Source organism: Rana temporaria, chromosome 6 (assembly GCF_905171775.1).
Source record: "Rana temporaria chromosome 6, aRanTem1.1, whole genome shotgun sequence".
In the NCBI taxonomy this organism is placed as follows: Eukaryota; Metazoa; Chordata; class Amphibia; order Anura; family Ranidae; genus Rana; species Rana temporaria.
Window position 1 is genome coordinate 128095058 of NC_053494.1, and position 26530 is coordinate 128121587.

Below are 26530 nucleotides of genomic sequence, written 5' to 3' on the forward strand. Positions count from 1 at the left end.
GGAACCTGGAATCATCTGCAGTGCAACCCATTTACCCCTTCAGAAGCAAGAATAAATAAAGATTTAATAAAAACTAAACATCAAAATAAATCTGAGAAGTAAACGGATACCTGATCTTCTGGTTCCATCACGGAGCCACTACTTCGCAAAAGTCTTTAGAGAGTTGAACATGCATCTTTTAAGGTAAAAGAAAGGAGTGACTATATTGCTGGCATAGTGTCAGGAAGATCCTGCCAGTAACAGGCGTTTCAGGCTCCATGGCGCACAATGGCGGATGCCATTGCGAATGCTCGCACGGGAATGCGTACACAGGAACATGCGCCCCCATTAGCGGCAGGCTATTTAAGTCTGCCTGACACATGTGAACTCTGATGTCTTCTCTACAGCGTTCCATTTGCCTTAACCCTATCTGAGACCTGTACGTTTGATTATCCGGCTTACCTGTGACCATCCCTGCTAGCCGTCTGCACCTGACCTCTGGCCTGTTTCGGACAAACTTTTTCGGTTTTCATCTGACAAAAGTTCGTTCCGCACACACACTTTTTGGCAACAAAAGTCTGATGGTGCAAAGTCCGACCGTGTGTACAGAAATCCATCGGACTTTTGTCTGAAGTACAAACACGCATACCCAGAACCAATGTTAAAATCAACCAACAATAGCAGAAGTTGACCAAAGGGTGGTGGTAAAGAGCAGAAAAACCATGTGATGGGAAAGTTTTGGGAAAGTTTGCAGAAAAAGTCCTGCCGTGTGTATGCTATGGGTGTGCCCGTCCAACTCCCTTCAAACAAAAATCCACGGAAAAGTTTGGTTGAAGTCCGATTGTGTGTATGAGGCTTTAGTGAACCTCTAAGTGCAACAACAATCTGTAGCTATTATGACAAGGCTTAGCCATCCTGCATCTGTGATATTGCTTTTATTGAACATGCTGTATCATATTATTATTAGTCTTCTGAGAGACAGAAACATTTTATGCATTTAAATTTGCATTTCGGGAACAAACTTCAGTTTGTCTTTTACTGCCTTCGCTGTCTTCTGAAGTAATTTGTAATTAATGTGTTAGCTTTTAAGTGCATTTTTATTTATTTTTCAAACTGTCTGCTCCAGTGTATCTCCTAAACGTATCTGCAATTGTAGCGTTGTATATCCTCATTTGTCATTTGCACTGTATCTTTTGATTCTGTTGGTGCTTTATAAAGCATAATAAAGGTAACATGACAGAGATGGTCAATGGTCTTCTTAAATTAGTTTTTATCTCCGCTCTGAACTGAATCTCATGATCATTTTTTCACTAGTGTTATTTTAATCACCAATTTTCCCTGTTTGACACATTAAAACTAATTGACCACCAGAAGCCCTGTTGTTTTAAAGCCCATATTAGGGCAAAATAGTAAATTCTGGAACTCAGTTTAGGATACATTTCAGCCAAATATATATATATATATATATATATATATATATATATATATATATATATATATATATATATATATATATATATATATATATATATATATATATATTTTATATATATATATATATATATATATATATATATATATATATATATATATATATATATATATATATATATATATAAAGAATTTTATTTTACAGTTCACAAATTAACTTGTTTTGTAAAAACACTGTATAAATAAAGAATGGAAAGACTCTTCTACATAAAAGGTAAATAAAGATTCAGCAGAACAGCAGGTATAGTTTTCAGGTTTACAGGTAAGGTTTAGGCAAACTGTAGAAGGGTGGATTTTCAAAGATTTTGTTATTTCTACTTGGGGGGGGTCACCAATTCAGTGCACTAACTTGATTTTCTTCTACCACTTCTGTGTATTGAACTTTTTTAATACTTTTGTCATTTCAGAATTTTTCCCCGGGAATATCTTTTTCAACAGATTCACCTATATTCTCTAGCAGACCTACAACAGGTATTATTTTATTTTAAATGCAAAGTGTTACTTGATATTACCTGTACCTAAATAAAGATTGCACAGTACTATGTTACTGGTGCCATTTTGTATTACTGGAAAACAAGGGAAATAACTCCTTATGGAATTTTTTAAACAAAGAGCATTTTATATAGCATTGAAATAGACCGGTAGAAGTGAGGTAAAAACAGAGGGGCAGATTCACGTACAAATCTGTTATGCTGCGGCGGCGGCGTAACGTATCCCATTTACGTTACACCGCCGCAGGTTTACAGCGTAAGTGCCTGATTCACAAAGCACTTACCTGTAAACTTGCGGCGGCGTACCGTAAATCCGCTCGGCGCAAGCCCGCCTAATTCAAATGGGGTGGGCACCATTTAAATTAGGCGCGTTCCCGCGCCGAACGTACTGCGCATGCTCCGTCCCTAAAATTTCCCGACGTGCATTGCGCTAAATGACGTCGCAAGGACGTCATTGGTTTCGACATTAACGTAAATGGCGTCCAGCGCCATTCACGGACGACTTACGCAAACAACGTGAAATTTAAAAATTTGACGCGGGAACGACGGCCATACTTAACATTGCTTAGACCATCTAGAGGGCATGCTTAGTTTTACGCGACGCATCTCTACGGAAACAACGTAAATTTAGGTCGACGGGCAAAGCGGACGTTCGTGAATCGGCGTAACTAGTCATTTGCATATTCTACGCCGACCGCAATGGAATCGCCACCTAGCGGCCGGCCTAGAATTGCAGCCAGTTACACCTGTCGGATCTTAGGGCTATCTATGCGTAACTGATTCTATGAATCAGCCGCATAGATACGACAATCGTATCTCAGAGATACAACGGCGTATCAGGAGATACGCCGTTGTATCTCTTTTGTGAATCTGGCCCAGAATATTTTGAAGCAGATTAACCACTTGACCTCTGGAAGATTTCATGACCAGGCCATTTTTTTTGCGATACAGCACTGCGTTACCTTAACTGACAATTGCGCAGTCATACAACACTGTACCAAAATAAAATGTATGTCATTTTTTTCCCCACAAATAGCGCTTTCTTTTGGGAGTATTTGTTCACCACTGCGTTTTTTATGTATTTCTTGTGCTATAGACAGACAAAAAACTATTTTGACAAAATATATAATTTTTACTTCAAAACATATCCAATAAAATAAAATAAAATATCCAATAAAATAAAAAAAATGTCCCCAATAAGCGTATATTGATTTTTGCACAAAAGTTATAGCATCTACAAACTATGGTGTGTGTATGTTTATGTGTGTGTGTGTGTATATATATATATATATATATATATATATATATATATATACGAAAAATATATGTATTTATATATATATATATATACGAAAAATATATGTATTTATTTTATACTAGAAATAGTGGTGATCAGCGACCTAAAGCAGGACCTTCATATTGCCGTGGACAATCGGACACTTTTGACACTTTATGGGAACCAGTGACATGAATACAGTGATCAGTGATAAAAATATGCACTCTTAATATACTAATGACACTGGCTGGGAAGGGGTTAAACATCTAGGGAGATCAAAGGGTTAAATGTGTGCCTAGCCAGTGTTTTTGTGTACTTTGTGAGGTGCTTTTACTAAGGCATTTGATGGATTTTCTTTTGCCTGCTGGCACCCACTGATCGGCTTTTTCTGTGATACAGCAGAAGCGCCCCACGCACCCTAGGCAGAAGTACAGAATCATGTATAATGCACAGAACAGCCGCTCTGTAGCAGATTTAATGCTATAGGGCAGTCGTTAAATGGTTAAGACATACAACCAATGCACATGGGTGTAATAATTCTCTGAGGTTTATATTCAGGATCTTTTTGACAGAAATGTAAAAAGTAAAACGTTCTGTAAAGGAGCGTAAACATGTATGCAGAAAATGAGTCTTGCACACATAGGTGCGTAATTTACTGCATTCAAACGTACCTGTCACCACCTATTACTGTCACAAGGGAATGGATGTTTACATTCCTTGTGTCAGCAATAAAAGTGATCAAAATGTTTTTTTTTATAGAGACAATGTAAAAAAAAAACAGATAAAATAAATGATTTTTATTTTTAAAGCGCCCCCCGTCCCCGCGAGCTCACTCAGCAAAGAAAATGCATATGTAAGTTGTGCCTGCATATGTAAACGGTGTTCAAATCACACATGTGAGGTATCGCTGTGATCGTCACAGCGAGAGCAATAATTCTAGCACCAGACCTCCTCTGTAACTCGAACTTCGTAACCGTTAATTCATGAAAGTGTATTTTTTCCCCAAAAATTGTGTTGAAAATTGCAACGATCGCCATTTTATTCTCAATGGGCTCTGCTAAAAAAAAAAAAAAATAATATATATATATATATATATCTCTAAGCAATTCAGTTTGTAGCAAGCAGTACAGACAAAGAGGGGTAGGTGCTGTGTCCATCCATGAACTCAGAGAAAGAGATTTTACGGTAAGCATAAAATACTATTTTCTCTTTCGTTTATGGATGGACACAGCCTTAATCTTGACATAGTGGGACGTCCCAAAGAAGTGTCAAAATGAGGAGTGGGAACAGCATAAAAATAAACTTCACCCCAAAACAGAGCTCCTCAACTGAGGAGTTGTAACTCTAAACAGCCGCCTGCAAAACTTTGCGGCTGAAGAAGCATCCGAAGATGCACTCACATCAACTTGTAAAGTTTAGTGAAAGTGTGACCGGGCCTGGCTGTGTGTATGATGGCTCGTTTAGTGTGTTGGGGTTCAATTTCTAATAGTTTAGGAAATGTGAGGGATTTGTGGGCAATGCTAAAGTTTACATTACAAAATTGAGAGGAATGCCAAATTGACACCAAGAATAATGCTACATTGATTCAAAACATATTGAAACCACAAGATCATCTATGTTTTTTTTTTTTATTGAGCCCTGGTTGTCTTCATGTACAGTAGGTCTGAGTTATTGCAGGCAATAGATATGTCCAAGGGAATACTTTTCATTGCTAGCACAGACTTTGTAGATGTTGTCAAAGATGCATATTGTTTTACAAAACTAAAAACGTGATACTAAATGTTTTTTGTAGAGCACAATGGATATAATTTTTTTAGCGGATTTCAGATATTATTCAGTATATTATTCTTGGCATCAGATATGGCAAGGAACATTTTTCTTGAAGGTTGACATAGCCTACCTCCGTAGTCTAGCTTTGATTTTGTTCAGTAAATCATATTTGATACCAGATATTTCCAGGTAAAATATACTTTACATACAACTTTACGCCATTTTTAAAGATACTGTATGTACTACCAAGGGGACTGTCTACTGTTATCACCACAAGCTTCTCTACTTCCTAAATAAAAGATTTTAACCTAAAGTAGTACAATATACCTAATAAATCAAGGGCTGACTCACGTGAAATAATTCATGTGATTAGTGACAAAGCGCGTCGGAGCTTGTGAGGTCATTGCGCACTACAAGGAAGAAGATTGCCAGCCACTGGGGATTACAGAGCCGCGGATCTGCAGATGTCTAAGTGACCTGAAGGGGGACTGAACATCCCAATTGTACTCAGCGAGCTACCTGTGTGTCAGGAACCATGAATCAGACAGAGACAGAAAATGCTGTAAAAATCACCGTTTTTAAAGTGGTTGTATAGTCATATTTTTAACTTTTACCTACAGGTGAGCCTATAATAAAGCTTACCTGTAGGTAAAAAAAAATTCTCTTAAACCTGTATGGTTTAGGAGATATTCCCCCTCGCAATGAGCCACTGACTGCAGCGGCGCATGCGCACAGGGGATTCTCGGCTGAAAGCCCGGCAGACGCCGGATCTTGCCGGAAAGAAATCTCCCATGCGCATGTGGGTATCGCTACTCACATTGCTGGAGCCGTGATACCCGGAAGACACGCCAAGGCAATATGTCATATCCCTCAGCGTGGACCAGGTGAGTTACCGATGCCTCGTTCTAAGGTAAGTATTTCATACTAGCTCATTATGCCTTTTGCCTTACAGGTGACTAAAAAAAAAAAGTTTGGACTATACAACCGCTTTAATATAATGGTACAGAAAGTAAATCTAGTCAAAACATAGCCAGGGATCAGTAGCCAAAGCGGATTGTAATAAAAAAGCCAGTAAACCAGGAAGTCTAAAGGTGTTGGATGCGTGTAGGATGTGCTAAGGAAGGCTCTGCCAAAGAGACCCTCTGGGGGTAAAAAGAGCCATGCTTTTGGATTCATCCAAGACGCCAAATAATTACGCTAAAACTGGATAGGATCCGTGCCTCATGCACGAGGCGTCGCCTGTAATGTCTCTCTTCGGAGAGCTATTTTCAAGTTAAAATCATTTATTTTTTTTGCTAGAAAATTACTTAGAACCCCCAAACATTATATATTTTTTTTAGTAGAGACCCTAGAGAATAAAATGGCGGTTGTTGCAATATTTTATGTTGCACTGTATTTGCGCAGCAGTCTTTTTAAATGCAATTTTTTTGGAAAAAATTACTTTAATGAATTAAAAAAAAAACTAGCCAGTAAAGTTAGCCCATTTTTTTTGATATAAGAGAATTGTGAGAGAATCATGATCTTCATTCTAAGCAAAAAAATTGTGATTCTCATTTTCACCAGAATCGTGCAGCTCTAGTTGCAATTAAAAGTCCCCACTACAGTTCTTAGATCAACAGATGACCTTGATCAAGAGCACCTAAGTTGGCTGGTCAGAACTCCCCCCAGCATTGCCACTCATCCCAACTCCCTGCCAGTATTGCGCTGAATGTCTGTGGGTTAGGGGTGCAAATTACTTGTCTTGCCTTGGGTGCTGACAACCCACGCTATGAAAATTATTTTACTGTTAGGGGTCCCCACAACTTGGAAATTTTATCAAGGGGTCACAGCACTAGGAAGGTTGAGAACCACTGCCCTAGACCTAATGAGAGCAGTAAAGGTGTATCTGCAGGCAACCGCTAAGAGATATGTAAAACAGATGTTTTGTTTATTTTGCCAGATGGTCCCAAGAAGGGACAAGCGACATCAAAATCCACTATCTCCAGGTGGATTCGCCAGACAATTATTTAAGCCTATGGTTTAAAGAACAGAACTCCTCCTTTTTCTGTTAGGGCGCACTCTACCAGGGCCATAAATGCTTCATGAGCAGTGCACCACCAGGCTTCGTTGGCTTAAGATCTGCAAAGCTGCAACTTGGTCTTCAGTTCACGCATTTTCCAAATTCTATCAAATCGATGTGAAAGGACATGAGGATGCCGCATTCGGGCGAAGTGCGCTGCAGGCAGCAGTATAGGGCTTCTTGTCCGTAGCGGCCTGCTTGATCTGTGTCTCCCACCCTTCATATGGAGCATTGCTCTGGGACGTCCCATTATGTAACAAATGGCTCTGTGTCCCGTGGTGTACTCCAAGAAAACAGCTTACCTGTAAAATCCTTTTCTTGGAGTACACCACGGAACACAGAGGTCCCCCCTTCTTATGGGAACCTTATTGCTTGCTACAAAACAAAAGGTGCTTCCCTGATGGGAGGGGTTATGTGGAGGGGAACTGTCTTCAATTGGTTGTGCCAGTGTCCAATCACCGCTGGTGACCCTTAACCCATTATGTAATGAATGGCCCTGTGTTCCGTGGTGTACTCCAAGAAAAGGATTTTACAGGTAAACTGTTTTAAAAATCCTGTTTTTTTTTTCTATGAAAGAAGCACACGATCTTCACTGAAGTTTGTTATTGGTTCTATAATTACCGCACAGAGTGTATGGACATGTGCACTAATTAAGTGGATTGGATGTTATGATGATCACTTCACAAAGATTATTGATATTATACATGAAGGATAGTTGCTATAATTATTTTCACTGAATATTGGTTTTAAGTATATGCTTATGCTTCACTAATTTGATTGTCATTGTAAAAGGAGTTATGTTTGTATCTTCACTTTCTGACTCTGTAGGGGTCACCACCATTATTGCCACTTATTTTTGGTGCTGAAATCTATATATTATGCCGCGTACACACGACCGTTTTTAATGTCATGGAAAAAACTATGTTTTTCGCTACGTGATTCTTGTCAAGCCTGCCTTGCATACACACGATCGTGAAAAATTCTTGAGCAAAGCGAGGTGACGTACAACACGCACAACGGCACTATTATGGGGAAGTTCCATTCGAATGGTGCCACCCTTTGGGCTGATTATGCAAGTTTCCCTTCTCATAACTTGCTTCTGAGCATGCAAGTTTTTTTTCCGCTTCGTTAAAGCCTACACACTTCCATTTTTCAAGACGAGAAAAAACAACGACGTGAAAAACGTCGAGAAAAAATAGAGCAGGTTCTAAATTTTTAATTACCATTTTTCTCGAGAAAAATGCTCTGGAGCCTTCACATGATCGTTTTTAATGACCAATTTATAAAATGGCATTTTTCTCGTCATGAAAAACGGTCATGTGTACGTGGCATTACAGGTATCAGTACCACTTGTTAGCACTGTAATTTGATTATTTGTTTTATATTTTGGGCTATTTTTGAGTTGTGAGGCTTATTTGGAGAGGTAGCGCTTCACTCTTTTTATATTATTTCCATGTGGGAAACCATTTGGTGTTAAGCAACAACCTCAAGTAAGTCTGTACAATTGATAACCTAACACACTTATAAAATTATACATAGTAGCGCAGACGTTCCATTATATTTTTATTCTGAATATATGCAGTATGAAATAAATGGGCCTATAATAATAAGCTGCATTTGTACTTTGAATCAGCTATTTGCATGGCTCCGCCCACTATGCTACAACAAGGAATAAACGTCCTATTTTATTTGATCTGTAATGATGAACGTGGCTATACTGTGGTTCTAGCTTAACCACTTGAGCCCAAAAGATTTCACCCCCTTCCTGACCAGAGCATTTTCTGCAATTTAGTACTGCGCTACTTTAACTGACAATTGTGCGGTCGTGCAACGCTGTACCCAAACAAAATGTATGTCCTTTTTTCCACAAATAGAGCTTTCTTTTAGTGGTATTTGATCACCTCCTGCGGTTTTTATTTGTTGCGCTATAAACAATAAATGACTGACAATTTAGAAAAAAAATAATAATATTTTTTACCTTCTTTTATAAAACACATCCAATTAAAAAAACATTAAAAATCTAATTTCTTCATCGATGTGGGCCAATATGTATTCTGCTACATATTTTTGTAAAAAAACATCCCAATAAACTTATATTGATTGGTTTGCACAAAAGTTATCACGTCTACAGTCTATGGGATATTTTTATGCCATTTTTATTTTTACCAGTAATTGCAGTAGTCAGTGCTAAAAAAAAATGCAGTCACTGTACTAATGGCACTGGCAGGGAAGTGGGTTAACATCAGGAGCGATCAAAGGGTAAAATGTGCTCTTAGGGAGTGCTTGCTAACTCTGTGGGGGATGGTTTGACTGGGGGAAGAGAGAGCAGTTCCTGCTCAGCAAGCTCACACAAGATCTCCATCTTTCCCTCTGACAGAACTGTGATCTGCCTTGTTTACATTTAGTTTCCCTTTAAGCCACATTAGATAGATAACTAATGTATGGTCAGGGTCATATGAGGTAGGGAAGGCTTGTGTCTATGTTTACATTAGACACATGCTAAAGCAATAAGTTTTAGCATGCGGCGAAGTGTTCGGTTTGTGCCGACGGTGGGGAGCAGTGCCTTGCGTTTTTATTAATGCAAGTCACTGTTTACCTTTTTTCTTTTTTTAAATGTATTGTAAGTGTACAATGTGTACAAAGTGCCCTGTTCAGGTCTCTGCACAGCATCTACATTACCATCCTGTGCATGTCTGCATTTGTTCAGCACCGCACATCACAACAGCATTGTGGTGTGATCAAGACACATGGAAAACAATTGTTTTCAATGTGACCTGTGTTGATCTTTTGCAGAAACACAGATCACCACAGTATGTTTAACCGATTGCCGACCGCCGCACGCAGATATAGGTCTGCAGCATGGCACGGACAGGCAAAAGGACGTATATATACGTCCCCTTTAACCTCCCTGGCGGTATGATTCTGTCTGGAATTACGTACCAAAATCGGTACAATTATTTTGCAAGGAAATTTGGCGTTTTATACTGTAGGCCTGCAATTTTTAGGAATAACTCACTTAAATCTGACCAAACAAGAGTCTAGTAGGCATCCCGGGTATGATTTTTTTTTAAAAAACAAAATTATAAATTATAATATAATAAATAATTATAAATAATTATAACAAATAATAATATAATTATAATAAAAATTATTCAATAATGTAATCAACTCAAAATCACTGAAATTTGCTCAGTTGCAGAATTGTCGTGGTCATTACTTTTATTTTTTTATGACGAATTTCCCCACAAATCGCTATCGCACAATTCTGCAAGTGATTATAATTTATTATCGCTGTTTTCTAGCTGCTCTAAAACCATTTTTGACATAAAGGGACACTTTTGGTTGCTATGGACAATCTACAGTTTGCAGGCAGAAATAACAGTTTTAATTATCTAAAAGTACATGTAGGACACTGGGCAGACCACTAGGGACAAGGGGGTGTGTATTTTTTATGTATAGTACTGTAATCCAGGGGTTGACAAATTTGCTTGGAATCTAGGAGCCAGCTAAAAAAGTTAGGAGCCAGAAAACGCGCCCCGTCCCGACGAGCTTGCGCGCAGAAGCGAACACATACGTGAGCAGCGACCGCATATGTAAACTGTGTTCAAACCACACATGTGATTGGTAGAGCGAGAGCAATAATTCTAGCCCTAGACCTCCTCTGTAACTCAAAACATGCAACCTGTAGAGTTTTTTAAATGTCGCCTATGGAGATTTTAAAGGGTAAAAGTTTGACGCCATTCCACGAGCGGACGTAATTTTGAAGCGTGACATGTTGGGTATCAATTTACTCGGCGTAACATTATCTTTATAAAAAATGAGTGCAAAAAAACTGCTCAAAGGGAACCTACGTAGTGCACTTCCCGGCGCTAAGGACAAGCTGTCAACTCAAATGTACAGGATAAGATCGAGTATAAAATTAAAATTGTATATATATAAAAAAATTTAACAGAAATAACATCTCTGTTAAAAACCAGAAGTGATATATATATTGCAGCAGCTATTTAAAATAGATAAAACATCTAAAAATATGAACAAAGTATCAATCAAATAAAACCAATGTATATAGGTTTAAAAATGATAAAACAGCGCTATGCATAAACATGTAGATAAAAGGTGTTGGAAAGAAAGTCCATAAATCAGTGAATCAAAAATAAAGTTCAAGGTGCTGATTGAAATGTTTTTTCAAGGAATGGTAGTAAACCCTCCACCGATTTCCAATTTCCACCAAACGTGAGACACACTTCCCCTCTGGGGTTTAAACTCACCAGAAGATCAATATAAAATAGCCTTGACACAAATCATCATAATTGGACCTCCAACCTCATTCCAGAAGCGGCAAAGGATTTTAAAACAACTCCAAGCAGGGGTTCATGGAAGAAAACAGATGGCACCAAAATAGTGTAATATCGCTTTAATAAAGTAAAATCCCGTATGATAACACACCCCGCTTCCTATCTACGTACAATGAATATACTTGTAAATGAGCATAAGAATCAAGAGTCAACTTCACCGCTCTCCTCCACACACAGGGGGTCGCGCTTGTGCTGGATGCACGCTGCTGAGAACGCCTGGTCTGATAGGGAAGGTACAGCGGTGGAACGCACTCTTCACAACTTCCTGGATACGCCGTTGTAGCCACGCCCTGACGCGTTTCGTCACATCCGAACTTCAACAGAGGGCGCCCTCTGTTGAAGTTCGGATGTGACGAAACGCGTCAGGGCGTGGCTACGACGGCGTATCCAGGAAGTTGTGAAGAGTGCGTTCCACCGCTGTACCTTCCCTATCAGACCAGGCGTTCTCAGCAGCGTGCATCCAGCACAAGCGCGACCCCCTGTGTGTGGAGGAGAGCGGTGAAGTTGACTCTTGATTCTTATGCTCATTTACAAGTATATTCATTGTACGTAGATAGGAAGCGGGGTGTGTTATCATACGGGATTTTACTTTATTAAAGCGATATTACACTATTTTGGTGCCATCTGTTTTCTTCCATGAACCCCTGCTTGGAGTTGTTTTAAAATCCTTTGCCGCTTCTGGAATGAGGTTGGAGGTCCAATTATGATGATTTGTGTCAAGGCTATTTTATATTGATCTTCTGGTGAGTTTAAACCCCAGAGGGGAAGTGTGTCTCACGTTTGGTGGAAATTGGAAATCGGTGGAGGGTTTACTACCATTCCTTGAAAAAACATTTCAATCAGCACCTTGAACTTTATTTTTGATTCACTGATTTATGGACTTTCTTTCCAACACCTTTTATCTACATGTTTATGCATAGCGCTGTTTTATCATTTTTAAACCTATATACATTGGTTTTATTTGATTGATACTTTGTTCGTAACATTATCTTTCATAATATTAAAGAAAATGGGGATAACTTTACTGTTGTCTTATTTTTTAATAAAAAAAAGTGTAATTCTTTCCCCAAAAAAGAGCGCTTGCAAGACCGCTGCGCAAATACGGCATGACAGAAAGTATTGCAACAATCGCCATTTTATTCTCTAGGGTGTTAGAATAAAAAATATATATAATGTTTGGGGGTTCTAATTAGAGGGAAGAAGATGGCAGTAAAAATAGTGAAAAATTACATTAGAATTGCTGTTTAACTTGTAATGCTTAACTTGTAATACCAACGGCCACCACCAGATGGCGCCAGCTTACACATCTGGTGGTAATAAGTTGTAATACCAACAGCTCACCACCAGGTGGTGCCAGCTCACAAAAAAAAAATGTTTTATTTTTTTTTGCACCCCCCCTTATGCCAAGTCGCCAGGACCCTATTTCTAGTCGCCATGGCGACCTGGCGCCCGGGATTTGTCGAGCCCTGCTGTAATCTATAAGATTACAGTATACTGTATGTAATGTGTTTGTTTACTTTTTGAATTTGGCGCCGTTCTCCGCCCCCGTGCATCGTAACGTCACAGGGAACGGAGATCGGCGGCACACTGGGACTGTGTGAATCGAGCGAGGACGACGCTCGCTCACACAGCGGGGATGCATCGCAGAATCCAGGGACAAGGTAAGTAACTTTGCCTGTGGATGCTGCGAGAAGGTAAGCTCGCCGCTGCACGCTCTTCACATCTACCCTGAGCGTGACTCGGGGATACCGATCCTAGCATGGAAAAACCACCCCGAGTCACGCTCGGGGATACCGCTAAGGAGGTTAAGAAGCGGCATTGTGGACGCTCTGTGACTCTGACTGCGAGTCCCGCGGACTCGATGTCTGCGGGCATACCAGCGATCGTGTCACGGTGAGGAGTAACGGGGAAATGCTGATGTAAACAAGCATTTTTCTCCAGTCTTCCTAGTGACAGAACAGTGATCATAGCTTCCTGTAATCAGAAGCGGTGATCACTTTCGTATCACACACAGCCCATCCTCCCTACAGTTAGAAGCACTCCCTAGGGGACACTTAACCCCTTCAGTGCAACCTAGTGGTTAACCGCTTCACTGCCAGTGTAATTTTCACAGTAAGTGATCGCTGTAAAAATGACAGTGGTCCGAAAAATGTGTCAAAAGTGTCCGATGTGTCCGCCATAAAGTCGCAGTCACAATAAAAATCGCAGAGCGCCGCCATTACTAGTAAAAAAAAAATAATAAAAATGCCATAATTCTACCTATTTTGTAGACGCTATAACTTTTGCGCAAACCAATCAATATACGCTTATTGCGATTTTTTTTTTTTTTTTTACCAAAAATATGTAGAAGAATGCGTATCGGCCTAAACTGAGGATATAATATATTTTTGGGGTTATTTATTATAGCAAAAAGTAAAAAAATGTAATATTTGTTTTCAAAATTGTCGCTCTATTTTTGTTTATAGCGCAAAGAATAAAAAATCGCAGAGGTGATTAAATGCAACCAAAAGAAAGCTCTAATTGTGGGTAAGAAAGGACGTCAATTTTGTTTGGGAGTCATGTCGCACGTGTCAATTAAAGCGACGCAGTGCCGAATCGCCAAAAGTGGTCTGGTCTTTGGCCAGCAAAATGGTCCGGGGCTTCAGTGGTTTAAGGAGCCCTTCATTTCAGAGGCAGAGGCAACTTTTCCTTGTATGATTATAAACCACAATGTTTTCTCCCCATTATCAGTAGAACTACAAGGTGAGGACCAATGAAATTGTTGATCTTAACAGAGGCGTGTTGTTTTGAGCCCCAAAAGTTATGTGCCTACATGCCACAAATATTCTTATAGCTGCATTGCACAAAACAAACACAATTATTTGAGATACATGCTGATCAGAACTTTTTTTTGTATATAATATATTAGAAAAGTGAATGGAACTCTAGTTTATTTTATTTATATATTTTTTTCCCTTTTCTTCCTTTCTTTAATCTGAATTCACTATCATTCTGTGGTGGAAATTAAAATTAATTACTCAATCTGCTCCAGTAAATGGTTTAAATTGGATTTAGCTTTCAGGAACCACAGCCTTCACATTATTGTTCATATGCACCTGTGTGCGTGGCATGAGGTTTTCATGCCCTTGCCAAGTCAAATAAATAAAAACCACTGAATGGATGGTGTTTGCTTTATAGATTTTTTTTTTTTAATATCTATTGCATAGCTAAACAATATTATTTATTTTGTTATATCTACACTGCAGGATGCTATGTACAGTATCTGACAAAAGTGAGTACACCCCTCACATTTTTGTAAATATTTTATTATTTCTTTTTATGTGACAACACTGAAGAAATTACACTTTGTTACAATGTGAAGCAGTGAGTGTACAGCTTGTATAACAGTATAAATGTGCTGCCCCCTCAAAATAACTCAACACACAGCCATTTATGTCTAAACCGCTGGCAACAAAAGTGAGTACACCCCTAAGTGAAAATGTCCAAATTGGGCCCAAAGTTTCAATATTTTGTGTGGCCACCATTATGTTCCATCACTGCCTTCTTGGGCATGGAGTTCACCAGAGCTTCATAGGTTGCCACTGGAGTCGTCTTCCACTCCTCCATAATGACATCACAGAGCTGGTGGAAGTTAGAGACCTTGCGCTCCTCCACCTTCTGTTTGAGGATGCTCCACAGATGCTCAATAGGGTAAGAGACATGCTTGGCAAGGCCATCACCTTTACCCTCAGCTTCTTTAGCAAGGCAGTGGTCATCTTGGTGGTGTGTTTGGTCAGTCTCCGAAGGAATGGGGATCATGCTCTGCTTCAGTATGTCACAGTACTCATTGACATTCATGGTTCCCTCATTAAACTGTAGCTCCCCAATGCCAGCAGCACTCATGCAGCCACAGACCGCAACACTCCATGCTTGACTGTAGGCAAGACACACTTGTATTTGTTCTCCTCACCTGGTTGCCGACACTACACGCTTGACACCATCTGAACCAAAAGAGTTTATCTTGGGCTCATCAGATCACAGGACACGGTTCCAGTAGTCCATGTCCTCAGTCTGCTTGTCTTCAGCAAACAGTTTGCGGGCTTTCTTGTGCATCATCTTTAGAAGAGGCTTCCTTCTGGGACAATAGCCATGCAGTCCAATGCAGCCGCTTGCTTTCCTGACCTGCCGGCTGCATGCTCAGCTAAGGGTCTGGTATAGATTTGGGGTGAGGGACCCCACGCCATTTTTTATTTATTTTTTTAGCCTTGGGTTGCCACGCCATTTTTTTCCCTGTTTTTTTTTTTATATTGCCGGCAATTCTTTATTTACATTCAGCTGTCAACTGAATTTTACAGCCACAATGCCTATACAATGACTTTTGGTGGGATGAAAAAAAAAGGGATCGTGTAGGTTTTTTCATTCATTTTTCAATTGATCTGCCTTAATGCAACACACATTAACAAATGCCATAGAGCATATTGGTGCCTGTGCACTAACAAAATGGAATGTTTAAAGCCGTTGTAAAGGCTTGTGTTTTTTCCACAAAATAATAAACATGTTATACTTATCTGCTCTGTGCAATGGTATTGCACAGAGACACCTGGAAACACTACTGGGGTCCCCCACTTCTTGTAGGCTCTTCCTCTTCTTCTCTGTGCACCACCAAAGAAAGCTGCTTCCTATTGGGGCGCACCTGTAGGCTTGCCCCTGAGCCAGGCTGTGTGCGTGTGATGTGTGGACACATAAAGCTGCATGCCAAGACAAAAGAGCCTAAATAAATCTAACTAGTTTTAACTCTTTTAACTCCTTGTTATCCCTTTACCTTTTTTTTTTTTCATTCAACCTGAGTTTATTGAAAATTAGTTCAAAACGGAGGACACAGAATGTAGAAAAAGGTGAAGTAGTTACAAAAGGCACATTTCAAATACAAAATACTTTAGCTTTGAGAACATAGGTTATGTGTAAGACAAGGATACTGGGAATAAAAACCACAGAAAGAAAGGAAGAGATAGTTTACGGTGAAAAGGGTGGTGTATGGATGTAGGGAAAGGGTGGATGGTTAGGGGTTGAACATCAGTGGCATAGGATTATGGTACAAATTTTCAGGATAATATACACCTAAATGAATTTTAGTAAAAACAATACAATACCCAACTTTTGAAAAGATATAAAAGATTAAATTGTGTTGCGCAAATATATGCCAATCTTTGCAAGATTTAAAATTGTGCACGCCTGTGAAATAGCAATAATCTATGGTACCTGGATTTTTATTTATTTTTTATTAAAATGTTTTGCTACCACATAAACTAAAGTAGATACCTTATGATAGCTTTGGGTAGTGACAGGAGCTACAGCAGGGGGAAAAAATATTTCCTGATCCCCCGAGAGGCAATCAGATTATCCCCAGATCAACTTTACCTATAAATGTTGGTACCCAGTTATAATATGTACATTTAGGAAAGAATCCAGGCCCTTCCTAAAGCAATCTACTGAGCTGGCCAGAACCACCTCTGAAGGGAGTCTATTCCACATTTTCACAGCTCTTACTGTGAAGAAACCTTTCCGTATTTGTAAATGAAATCTCTTTTCCTCTAGACGTAAAGAGTGCCCCCTCCTTTGTGTTGACCTTGAAGTGAATAACTCAATATATTATATATATTTGATAGTTAAATGTATTGCATTTTTATATGTATTTTTCTATAAAAGCACTGATTGTACAATGAGAGCAATTTTCTAAATAAAAAAGAAAGTTAAAGGGGGAAAAAAAAAATATATATACTGCCATATATATACTGCCATAGCCCATAAGGGAAACCAGTAGTGAAGCCTAGCGGCTTCACAGCCGGTTCCCTACTGCGCTTTCTGAATGGCCCAGCGGCGGGGGAACGAGGGGGGGGAGAACTTCCTGGGGAGCGTTCCGCCACCAGGTCTCCCCAAAATAAGGACGGGTACCTGTCAATACCAGGTACCCATATTACACACATATATTACATATATATTATACATACACTTGCTGTCTTGGATGTTTATACTGCGTACGTACGCTGGATGGCAAGTGGTTAAAGGCCACTTCAACTTTTGCACTCAACTTTTTGTGTGAGCATTCACACAGCATGCCCAAACATAATTACTGTAACCAGTTCCCGCCCGGTAAATAACCCCCATTGAGAGAAAGTGCATTACCATACAAAATACAGTACTTCCCAAAGCTTAGAGCCCCTGTCCAGTTTTACTTATATTCAAGGCTTTATTAGACAGTTTTTCCTTCATATCCCATTTTGGGGACAAGGTTTTACTAGACATGAAATGCAGGAACCTCTACAACAGGAAACCAGACAACAATACCAAGCTGGCAGAAGTTCTAGCAGCCCCCTACTTAATTAAAAAAAAATCATTAAAAAAATATATACTTTTGTCTGTGTTGCTACTGGAGAGTTTCCTTCACTTCCTGTCTGGTGAAAAGGTTGTTCCTGGGACAGGAAGTGAACCTTGGACAGTAGTAAAACCTGATAGCAGTTCTTATCTTTCCCCACACTATTTAAAATGAAGATGTTTCATTATTGCATAAAAACAAGGTAACTGCAGTAGGTGTGGGTTGTGGACAGGCCTGCCTTGCATTGAGATGTTGGCACTCACAAAGCATAAGTGGTCTAATTGCATTAACAATCTGCAAATTCCTTCTTTAAAAAGGCCAACGTGTTCGCCAAGCTGCCGAGAGATAAACAATAAAACTGCTTTGAACCGTTGGCATTGTTCAGCAGAAGCTTTATACAACAGAACTGCAGATGTGAACACAGTTTAGCACAATTGCCCTTTAACCAGAGAAGCTGTTTATCAACAGGTGATGCTGATTCGTTGTCTTGTACGTTGCTTGCTGATTGGAAGCTCTCAGCAGGACATAAGTTTCCCAGCGAGGCGGTTTGGCCCATGAAAAACGGAAACCGCAGTGCTATGCTTACACACGCTGCATCAGTGACTTGACCCAGGTTCAGATAGGAGGCCAAGCCAAACATGCTTTGGCAGTCTACCCTACCAGCCCCCATTCCTACCTCCCATTCCTTTTTCCCCATTGTTCCTAGCCCGTGCAGGCATGATAACTAATTAGACGTTTTCAGACTTAAGAAGGAGAAAGACAAAGTGTGACAGTTCCTATATACTGCCCCACTATTGATGATTGTATTCTTCACACCAAGCCATTTCTGGCTTTACAGTCCTGTGTGGGTAATGGGCTGTGAGGCAAGATTGAGCAAAACATTTAAACAGTGCCGAAAAACAGTTAGCAGCTTGATCTTGGCAAAATAATTACTTGAACAATAGCAGATTAAATTGTTGTTGAATACACACTAGCAGCTGTTAGTAAAATATTATTATCGCTAATATTTATTTTGCCAACATCTGAAAAGATGGCCAAAGGAGTAATAAAGTAAATATACCTTAACAGCACTTACAGCTGGCTCTTGGCCTACCGTGAGAGTAGCGGCAGGCACATAGAAATCATTAAAGGGAGGACTGTCAAAGTACTGCTGTCATCAGGTGATAAAACTAGATTACCGGTGTGTGATCTGATCACATGGCTAAAGAGCACAGATAATATTTCCAGTGCTGGAATTGTGGTACAGGCTTTTACAAAACCTTAAATGTGAGAGTTATAAAATATCCTCTTTTTTTCATATACTTTCCACCAAGGTGGAATGTGAAAGCTCCCCACCTAAAGTGGAACTATCCCCCTAAAACTCAGGAGGTCAGGTGTCCCCTTCCCACCCCCACCCACCCCCCCCCCTATGAAAAAATTAAGTCAGCAGCTACAAATACTGACTTTTATTATTGGGACATTTACCTGTCCTGGAATCCAGCGATATCGGCACCCCAGCTGATGTTTCCATCGGCTCTCAGTTGCTGCCACTGCCATAGCCCATAAGGGAAACCAGTAGTGAAGCCTAGCGGCTTCACAGCCGGTTCCCTACTGCGCTTTCTGAATGGCCCAGCGGCGGGGGAACGAGGGGGGGGGAGAACTTCCTGGGGAGCGTTCCGCCACCAGGTCTCCCCAAAATAAGGACGGGTACCTGTCAATACCAGGTACCCATTTTATTCCCCTTTCCCCCAAAGTGGCACCAGAAGGAGGAAGAAGGAGTAGAAATTTTCCTATAACAACATGATAAAAAAAATGTTTAGCAAGGAACATACATTCCCCATTAATAATTATGATACCAAAATTAATGTGTGCTGTAAATTGCTTCTGCTTCTTCTTGCTGCCATTTTGCTTAACCACTTCAAACAGGGCATTTACACCCCCTTCCTGCCCGGGCCAATTTTCAGCATTCAACACTGTCACACTTTGAATGACAATTGTGCGGTCATGCCACGTTGTACCCAAATTAGATTTTGATAATTCTTTTCTCCCACAAATATAGCTTTCTTTTGTTGGTATTTGATCATCTCTGCGTTTTTTATTTTTTGCGCTATAAACAAAAAAAGACTGACACTTTTGAAAAAAAAACGAAATATTTATTACATTTTGCTATAATAAATATCCCATTTTTTTTTCTTTAGTTTAGGCCGATATGTATTCTTCTACGTATTTTTGGTAAAAAAAAATCACAATAAGCATATATTGATTGGATTGTGCAAAAGTTATAGCATCTACAAAATATGGGGATAGAATTATGGCATTTTTATTATTATTTTATTTTTTTACTAGTATTGGCGGTGATCAGCGATTTTTATCGGGAGTGCCACATTGCGGCGGACAGATCGGACACTTTTGACACTATTTTGGGACCATTGGCATTTATACAGCGATCAGTGCTATAAAAATGCACTGATTACTGTAAAAATTTCACTGGCAGGGAAGGGGTTAACACTAGGGGCAATTAAGGGGTTAAATATGTTACCTAGGGAGTGATTCTAACTGTAGGGGGAGGGGACTCACAAGGGGAGGATGCCGATTGGTGTTTCTCTATACTAGGAAAACACGGATCGGTCCCCTCTCACCTGACAGGATGTGGATCTGTGTGATTCACATCCCTGCTCTGTGATGAGCAATCGTGGGTGACCGGCAGACATTGCGGCTGCCGGGCACGCGCATCGGATCCTCAGTAATGTGGCGAGAGCGCCCGCGCTCTCCACAATGCAGGGAATCGCAGGACGTCATATGACAGCCGCCCACAGGGACGAAGGGTTCCTGCGGCCGTCATATTACCATAGTGTGGTAGGGATGTGGTTAAGCCAGAGGCCCTGAACAGCAGTAAATGGTAAAACATGTCCTTTTTCTATAGTCTTCCACCGACATGTGTAAAATTAGTACAAGGAAAGAGGGGAGTGGAGGCGCCAACTGTAAAGTTCCTAATGTATCTAGATATTGTAAGTATAATGTAGAGGTCGACCGATATGGGTTTTTCTCTGGCCGATGCTGATATTTGGAAATCAGGACGGCCGATGGGCGATATATGATGCCGATTTTTGCGGCCGATATTTTAGGCCGATTTTTCTTCTTTTTTTCCCCTTCATCTCATAAAATCTAACGGTTAAAAAATAAAAGCGTGATGCCAGACATCGCATGCGATTCGCACCACATTGGAGTGCACATCACATGCAATGTCTGTGCGATGCAATTTCAGCCATACAAACTGTATGGCTGAAATCGCATTGCATTCGCACCAAAATGGTGCAGGACCCTTTATTTGGTCCGCACTGGAATCGGATCAGATGGGTGTTCACACCCATCCAATCCGATTCCTGCACCATGTCATCATTTGCACTGCGATCTGGAAACTGATCTGGGGGTATTAGCTTTACATTGACACCTGCAGTGGTTTTCAGATCACAGTGTGAACCACTGTGCGATTCAGGTGCGATGTGGGACCCGCACTGAATTTGCACAGTTCTTGCATCGCACTAGTGTGAACCGGGCCTAAATCTGACTGCCCATAGAGTAGAGTGGGGCTGTGTCTGTGTTCGCTCAGCAGAAACGTAGCAGACATGGGCTGGTCATCTGCCCGCACTCAGCAGACAGATACCCCACTGAGTAAAGCCCACCCTGTGTCTTCTGTTTTGTCCCCATCAGCTTTGCTCTGTCCCCTTCTGCCCCCCTCCTTTTTCACTTGCTCTTTGTCCCCCAACTATTCCTCATGAGTTTACCTCTCTAGTCTAAAGAGTCCCCATGGTGTACATGCAGCAGCTGCAGGCTGCATAATCAGAACAGACAGCCACATAGAATGAAGCATCTAATCCATGTCCTACCTTCCACTGAGGATTCTCATATGTGCCATGCTATTCCAGAACCTGTAACTGCTGGCCCTGCCCCCTGGTATCACTCTGCCCCTCCCTCTGGTTTTACTCTTCCCGGGCTCTCCCTCATCTCACTCGCCCGCCCGATAGTCTGTGCAGGACTGAAGGTGGGATAGGATTGGTCATAGAGTGGGCAGGAGGGAGAGAAAAGGAGGGGTTCAAAAACGAGTGGCCATCATCTATCTTGCAGCTTACTGGGAGAGAGGAGGGAAAAGGGGGGCTGGGGGAGCAAAAATAAGTTTGTGAGAGGCAGCGTCTGAAATTCACAGTGCCCAGGGCTGTGCTGCTTCTCACTGTGCGTGCCGCGTCAGCTGTGCTGAGCGAGGTACATATGATAGCCACGCGCGCCGCTATGCTAATCGGCCTAATTAACATAATAATCGGCCGATGCCGATTTCCTAAAAAAGCCCAAATATCGGCCGATATATTGGTCTACCTCTAGTATAATGTATATACTCACTGGTTCACTTGGGAATGTAGTCCATCGAGGATGGGGGTGTCTTTAGGTCTGTAAATGCCGGTCTGCAGGATCTGGTTGTGTTTCCCTGGCTTCTCAGCAGAATAACATACAGGAAGCTCCACGCTGTCCAGTGCCCCGAGCGCGTAGCCTGTTACACTCCCCACCTCTTGTTTGTCTGCCAACCCAGCCATGCCGCGTGACGTCACTGCCGCATCTGCGTTCCACACTGGACAGCAAATATATTTTGTTATGTTTTTGACAGAGTGAAGAAAGGTTAGAATCTCTCTTCTGATACTGTCTGACACCTGTCAAACTTGGCACAAAATACTGGAAAATCCACTCCATGGGGGCATAAACAGCAAAAATAAATTGACAGAGGTTTTAAGGCTGGGCTTACTGTATATTATGCAATTTTCTTTCCTTCAACCACATTCAGTGTTAATGGGGGAATCCTACCCACTGCGCTATTGTATTCTGACAGCGGGAGGTTTTTCCACCATAAGATTACAATGATCACTGATGCTGGCTTTAGCCAGCAGCAGCGATCGTATGAAAAAAATCACAGGCTGGTTGTACTGAAGTTGCTCAATTGCTCAACCATAGATGGTTTGAAATTTGTTTGGATCCTGCTGAACTGGCCTAATTTTGATCTGATCATCTAAGGCAAATTAAATCTTATCCACTCTACTGGAAAATGTGTTTTTTGAATTGCTGTCTGATGCCTATTATATAGACAGAAATCTCCCAAATGGGGACCTAGCAGTAAAAATCGTCCTCAGAAAAGAGAATGTCAGTGATAGGCTGAACACAGTGTCTACCTGTAAACCGAGTCTGAGGATGAGAACACGTCCATGATAGGCTGCTGGAAAACGCCCATCACGGAACTGGACCAGGAGGAGACCGCGACTTTTAAACAATGAATAGACGCCAGCAGCCTGTAAAAATTTCAAGTACACTGACTCGGGCACAGTGTGGTGGCAATGGGCACAGTGTGGTGGCAATGGGCACAGTGTGGTGGCAATGGACACAGTGAGACTGCAATGGGCACAGTGAGGCGTGCAAATGGACATTGTTGACCCTCTTTTCCGCTTACAGTGGCTGCTGCATTCTCACCCTAGGCTTATACTCGAGTCAATACGTTTTCCCATTTTTTGGGGGTAAAATTTGGTACCTCGGCTTATACGCGGTCCGGCTTATTCTCGAGTATATATGGTGTGTGTGTGTGTATATGTATATGTATGTATATGTATATATATATATTGTAAGGGGTTAGCCCGGTAGCGGGGGTGTGTGACGACCTGAGTGGGTTCACTACACACTGAATTATACAGAGAGGCAGCCATGGGTGGTTGAAAAACCAAGGGTTATGGTTTATTCTTCCATATTGCTGGAAACAAGTGCAAGTATCCAAACAGCATAAACAAAACAAAACATAAAATAAACCCTGGCCACTTGGGCCGTCTACCTTCACAACACAGGAACCTACCTATGGAGTCTGGCACAGCCTACTGCTGGGCAGACACTGCTGGTCTTCAAGCAGAAAACAATAGTCTTTTTTGATTTTCTTATCACACAGCAAAAATTTCAACAACCACTTCACCTTCAGAAGTCTTCCTCAGCTCACTGCTCTCCTTAACTCCACAAGCCTCAGGATGCAGCATTCAGTAGTAATCCTCTGGATAACTTATAGAGACCTTAATTTTCTCATTCTGAACAGCTGAAGCTATCCAACGTCCTTAAACCTTTCTGGCTACTGCTGCAGCCGACACCTGATAGTAATTGGTGAATTTTCTAAACAAGGCAGAAATGTATCTCCCGTCTGTGACAACACCCCCAGCTTTACCTGACTTCCTGCCACAATATATATATATATATATATATATATATATATATATATATATATATATATATATATATATATAATATAGTTTTTATTGCTGATTGTGTCCCCATTAGAGAAAATTTCCATTCCCTGTTCTGTTTGGCACTACTGAAATAGAAAAAAACAGGAACGAAAACCAGGCCGACTACTTCTGCCCCACTCCACTAGATATTTGCTGCCAGGGTGCTGTGGACGAGAATAGTCAGGCTGTTGTATATCGTCCATAAGCAAATTGCTCATTTTTGGTTGTCTCCGCATGCTCCAACTAAAAAACACTGGATTGGGCAGATTAATTTTATTCGGAAATGCCTTCCGTAAATTCTCTTCAATTTGGCAGGCATGGCTGGTCACCCCTGGGCTTGCCCCTCCTCAACTGGTCATGCATAGGCTGCTACATGTGTGAAGGCTCCTATGACCCTAGGCCTATTCTATATGAACGGTCACTAATTACACTTGGGGTTCCTAAATGAATAGGTAAAGATGAGAATAGATGACTCAGACTAAAACTTCCTATTCTCTCACATGAAGGTTGTTTGTGTTTTCACCCCGTTGGATAGCAAAATGGTATACTGAGTACGGCCTTCTGGTCTTCGTTTTCATTGTTGCTCTTCTTTTGTATTTTGTTTTATTAACAAAATAAATCAAAAAATGATGCCCTTTTTCATGCATATTTAGAGCAATCTACTCATCACTTTAGATATGGTATTGTAACTAGGTAAAACTGCTTGATTTTTCTGAATTGAGCCTACAGACTCCTATGCAGTGTTTCTTTTGTACTGTACTCTTTGTATTTCCTGCAATATATTTATATTTGTTTCTTTGGCACAATAAACATTTTCCTGTATAAAAAAAGTATTTTTTCTTTGCTTTCAGGCTATGGCTAAAACCATTAAATAAATTATAAGCTCTCACATACAGGACCGTCTTAAAGCGGAGTTCCACCCAAAAGTGGAACTTCTGCTTTTTCGAAACCCTCCCCCCCTCCGGTGTCACATTTGACACCTTTCAGGGGGGAGGGGGTGCAGATACCTGTATAAAACAGGTATTTGCACCACTTCTGGGTATTGACTCCCGCGGGAGTCGCGCCCCTTCACGTCACCCCACGCTGTCTTCTGGGAAACACTGTGTTCCCAGGAGAGAGCGGGGGCCAGTGATGGCGCACCGTGCATGTGCATTAGGAAACCGGGCAGTGAAGCTGCAAGGCTTCAATTCCTGATTCCCTCACCGAGCATGGCAGCGGCAGCATCCGAGGGCCGACTTTGCGGGCTCGCTGGACAGGCAAGTGTTCATTTTTTAAAAATCAACAGCTGCAGTATTTGTAGCTGCTGGCTTTTAAAAAAAAAAAAAATTTGGGGGGTCCTCCGCTTTAACTCGTCTTGAATTCTGTTGTAACGATACTGTCTCCCTTTTAACGTAAAGCACTGTGCAAATTGTTGGTGCTATATATAACTTGTATTCTAATAATAGGAAGCAAGTTGAAATCTCTGAAACGGAAAAGCACCAAACAATATAAAGTTGATAGGGGTTTTAAATTCTTCCCTACTTTATCTAGAAGTAAAAATAAAACAAAAAGCATTTTTGTTGGTTTAAAGGCTTTAAACATTTAAACCAAGTAACAGTGTTGTTTGTTTCAACATATTAGTATTTTTTTTGTGCCGTAGAATTCGTTCCAGTCCAGTTAGTCTTTAAGCTCCACAATTAGATATTTCTCCTTGTGAGTCCAGAAAGAGTTCTGGCATTAAGGTATGTTTTCAAAGTTTCTCTGCGTGGTATAGTAGAGACTAAAACCACATTGTTTATTGCTGTTGTTGGCTCCATACCCCACATTTTAGAAATCTCTGCACTTTCCACACTTCTGGGTTTACCATAACTACCATGCTTGTGAATTACAGCTTAGCCTTTGCTTGGCATTGTCTCTGGTTTATTTTAAGGGGTTCTAACTTAATCATCTATTTCCAGTAGTAGAGTTTGTTAAAGAGAATTTTTGTCTTGGATTGGAATTCCTACCCTAAGGTAAAACAATAGCATAATATCTCAGCAAGCAATGACGTACTGCTAGAGAACGTTGTTATAACCCATGTATAAGGGGTCTATTGCAGATCTGCTAATACTCTAATTACAGAAAAAAAATATCAATAGGACTAGACTAATTTTACATCCAATGGCATAAAAAAAGTGCATAGTACTCTGCATTTATTTGATCTAAGGAAATCTGTTAACCTGTGTAGAAATACTGATTTAAATCTGTAAACATCCCCGTAATAGGAATATGGCATGACAGATCCTCTTTATAGTGAGATATGGGGTCAATAAGATCCCACATTTCACCTCTAGGCTGGGAAGCCTGAAAAAAAAAACAATCCTGGCTTCGATCGTAGCGTTGAGTCGGTAGAAGCTGGAGGGGGGGCGTATTGCGGGGTATTGCAGAGTATTGCAGGGTATTGCGGGGTATTGCAGGGTATTGCGGGCTATTGCAGAGTATTGCGGGCTATTGCAGAGTA

At 40.7% G+C, this 26530-nt stretch overlaps 1 protein-coding gene across 1 annotated transcript in view; it reads left to right on the plus strand.

The window, feature by feature from the left end:
• The window catches only part of PLEKHM3 (pleckstrin homology domain containing M3), a 223887-nt gene that overhangs the window by 145552 nt on the left and 51805 nt on the right, over positions 1-26530 (plus strand). The window contains exon 6 of the mRNA XM_040357361.1: positions 1878-1941. Within this exon, the coding sequence (XP_040213295.1) occupies positions 1878-1941 (64 nt within the window). The remainder of the gene's footprint in view (positions 1-1877; positions 1942-26530) is intronic.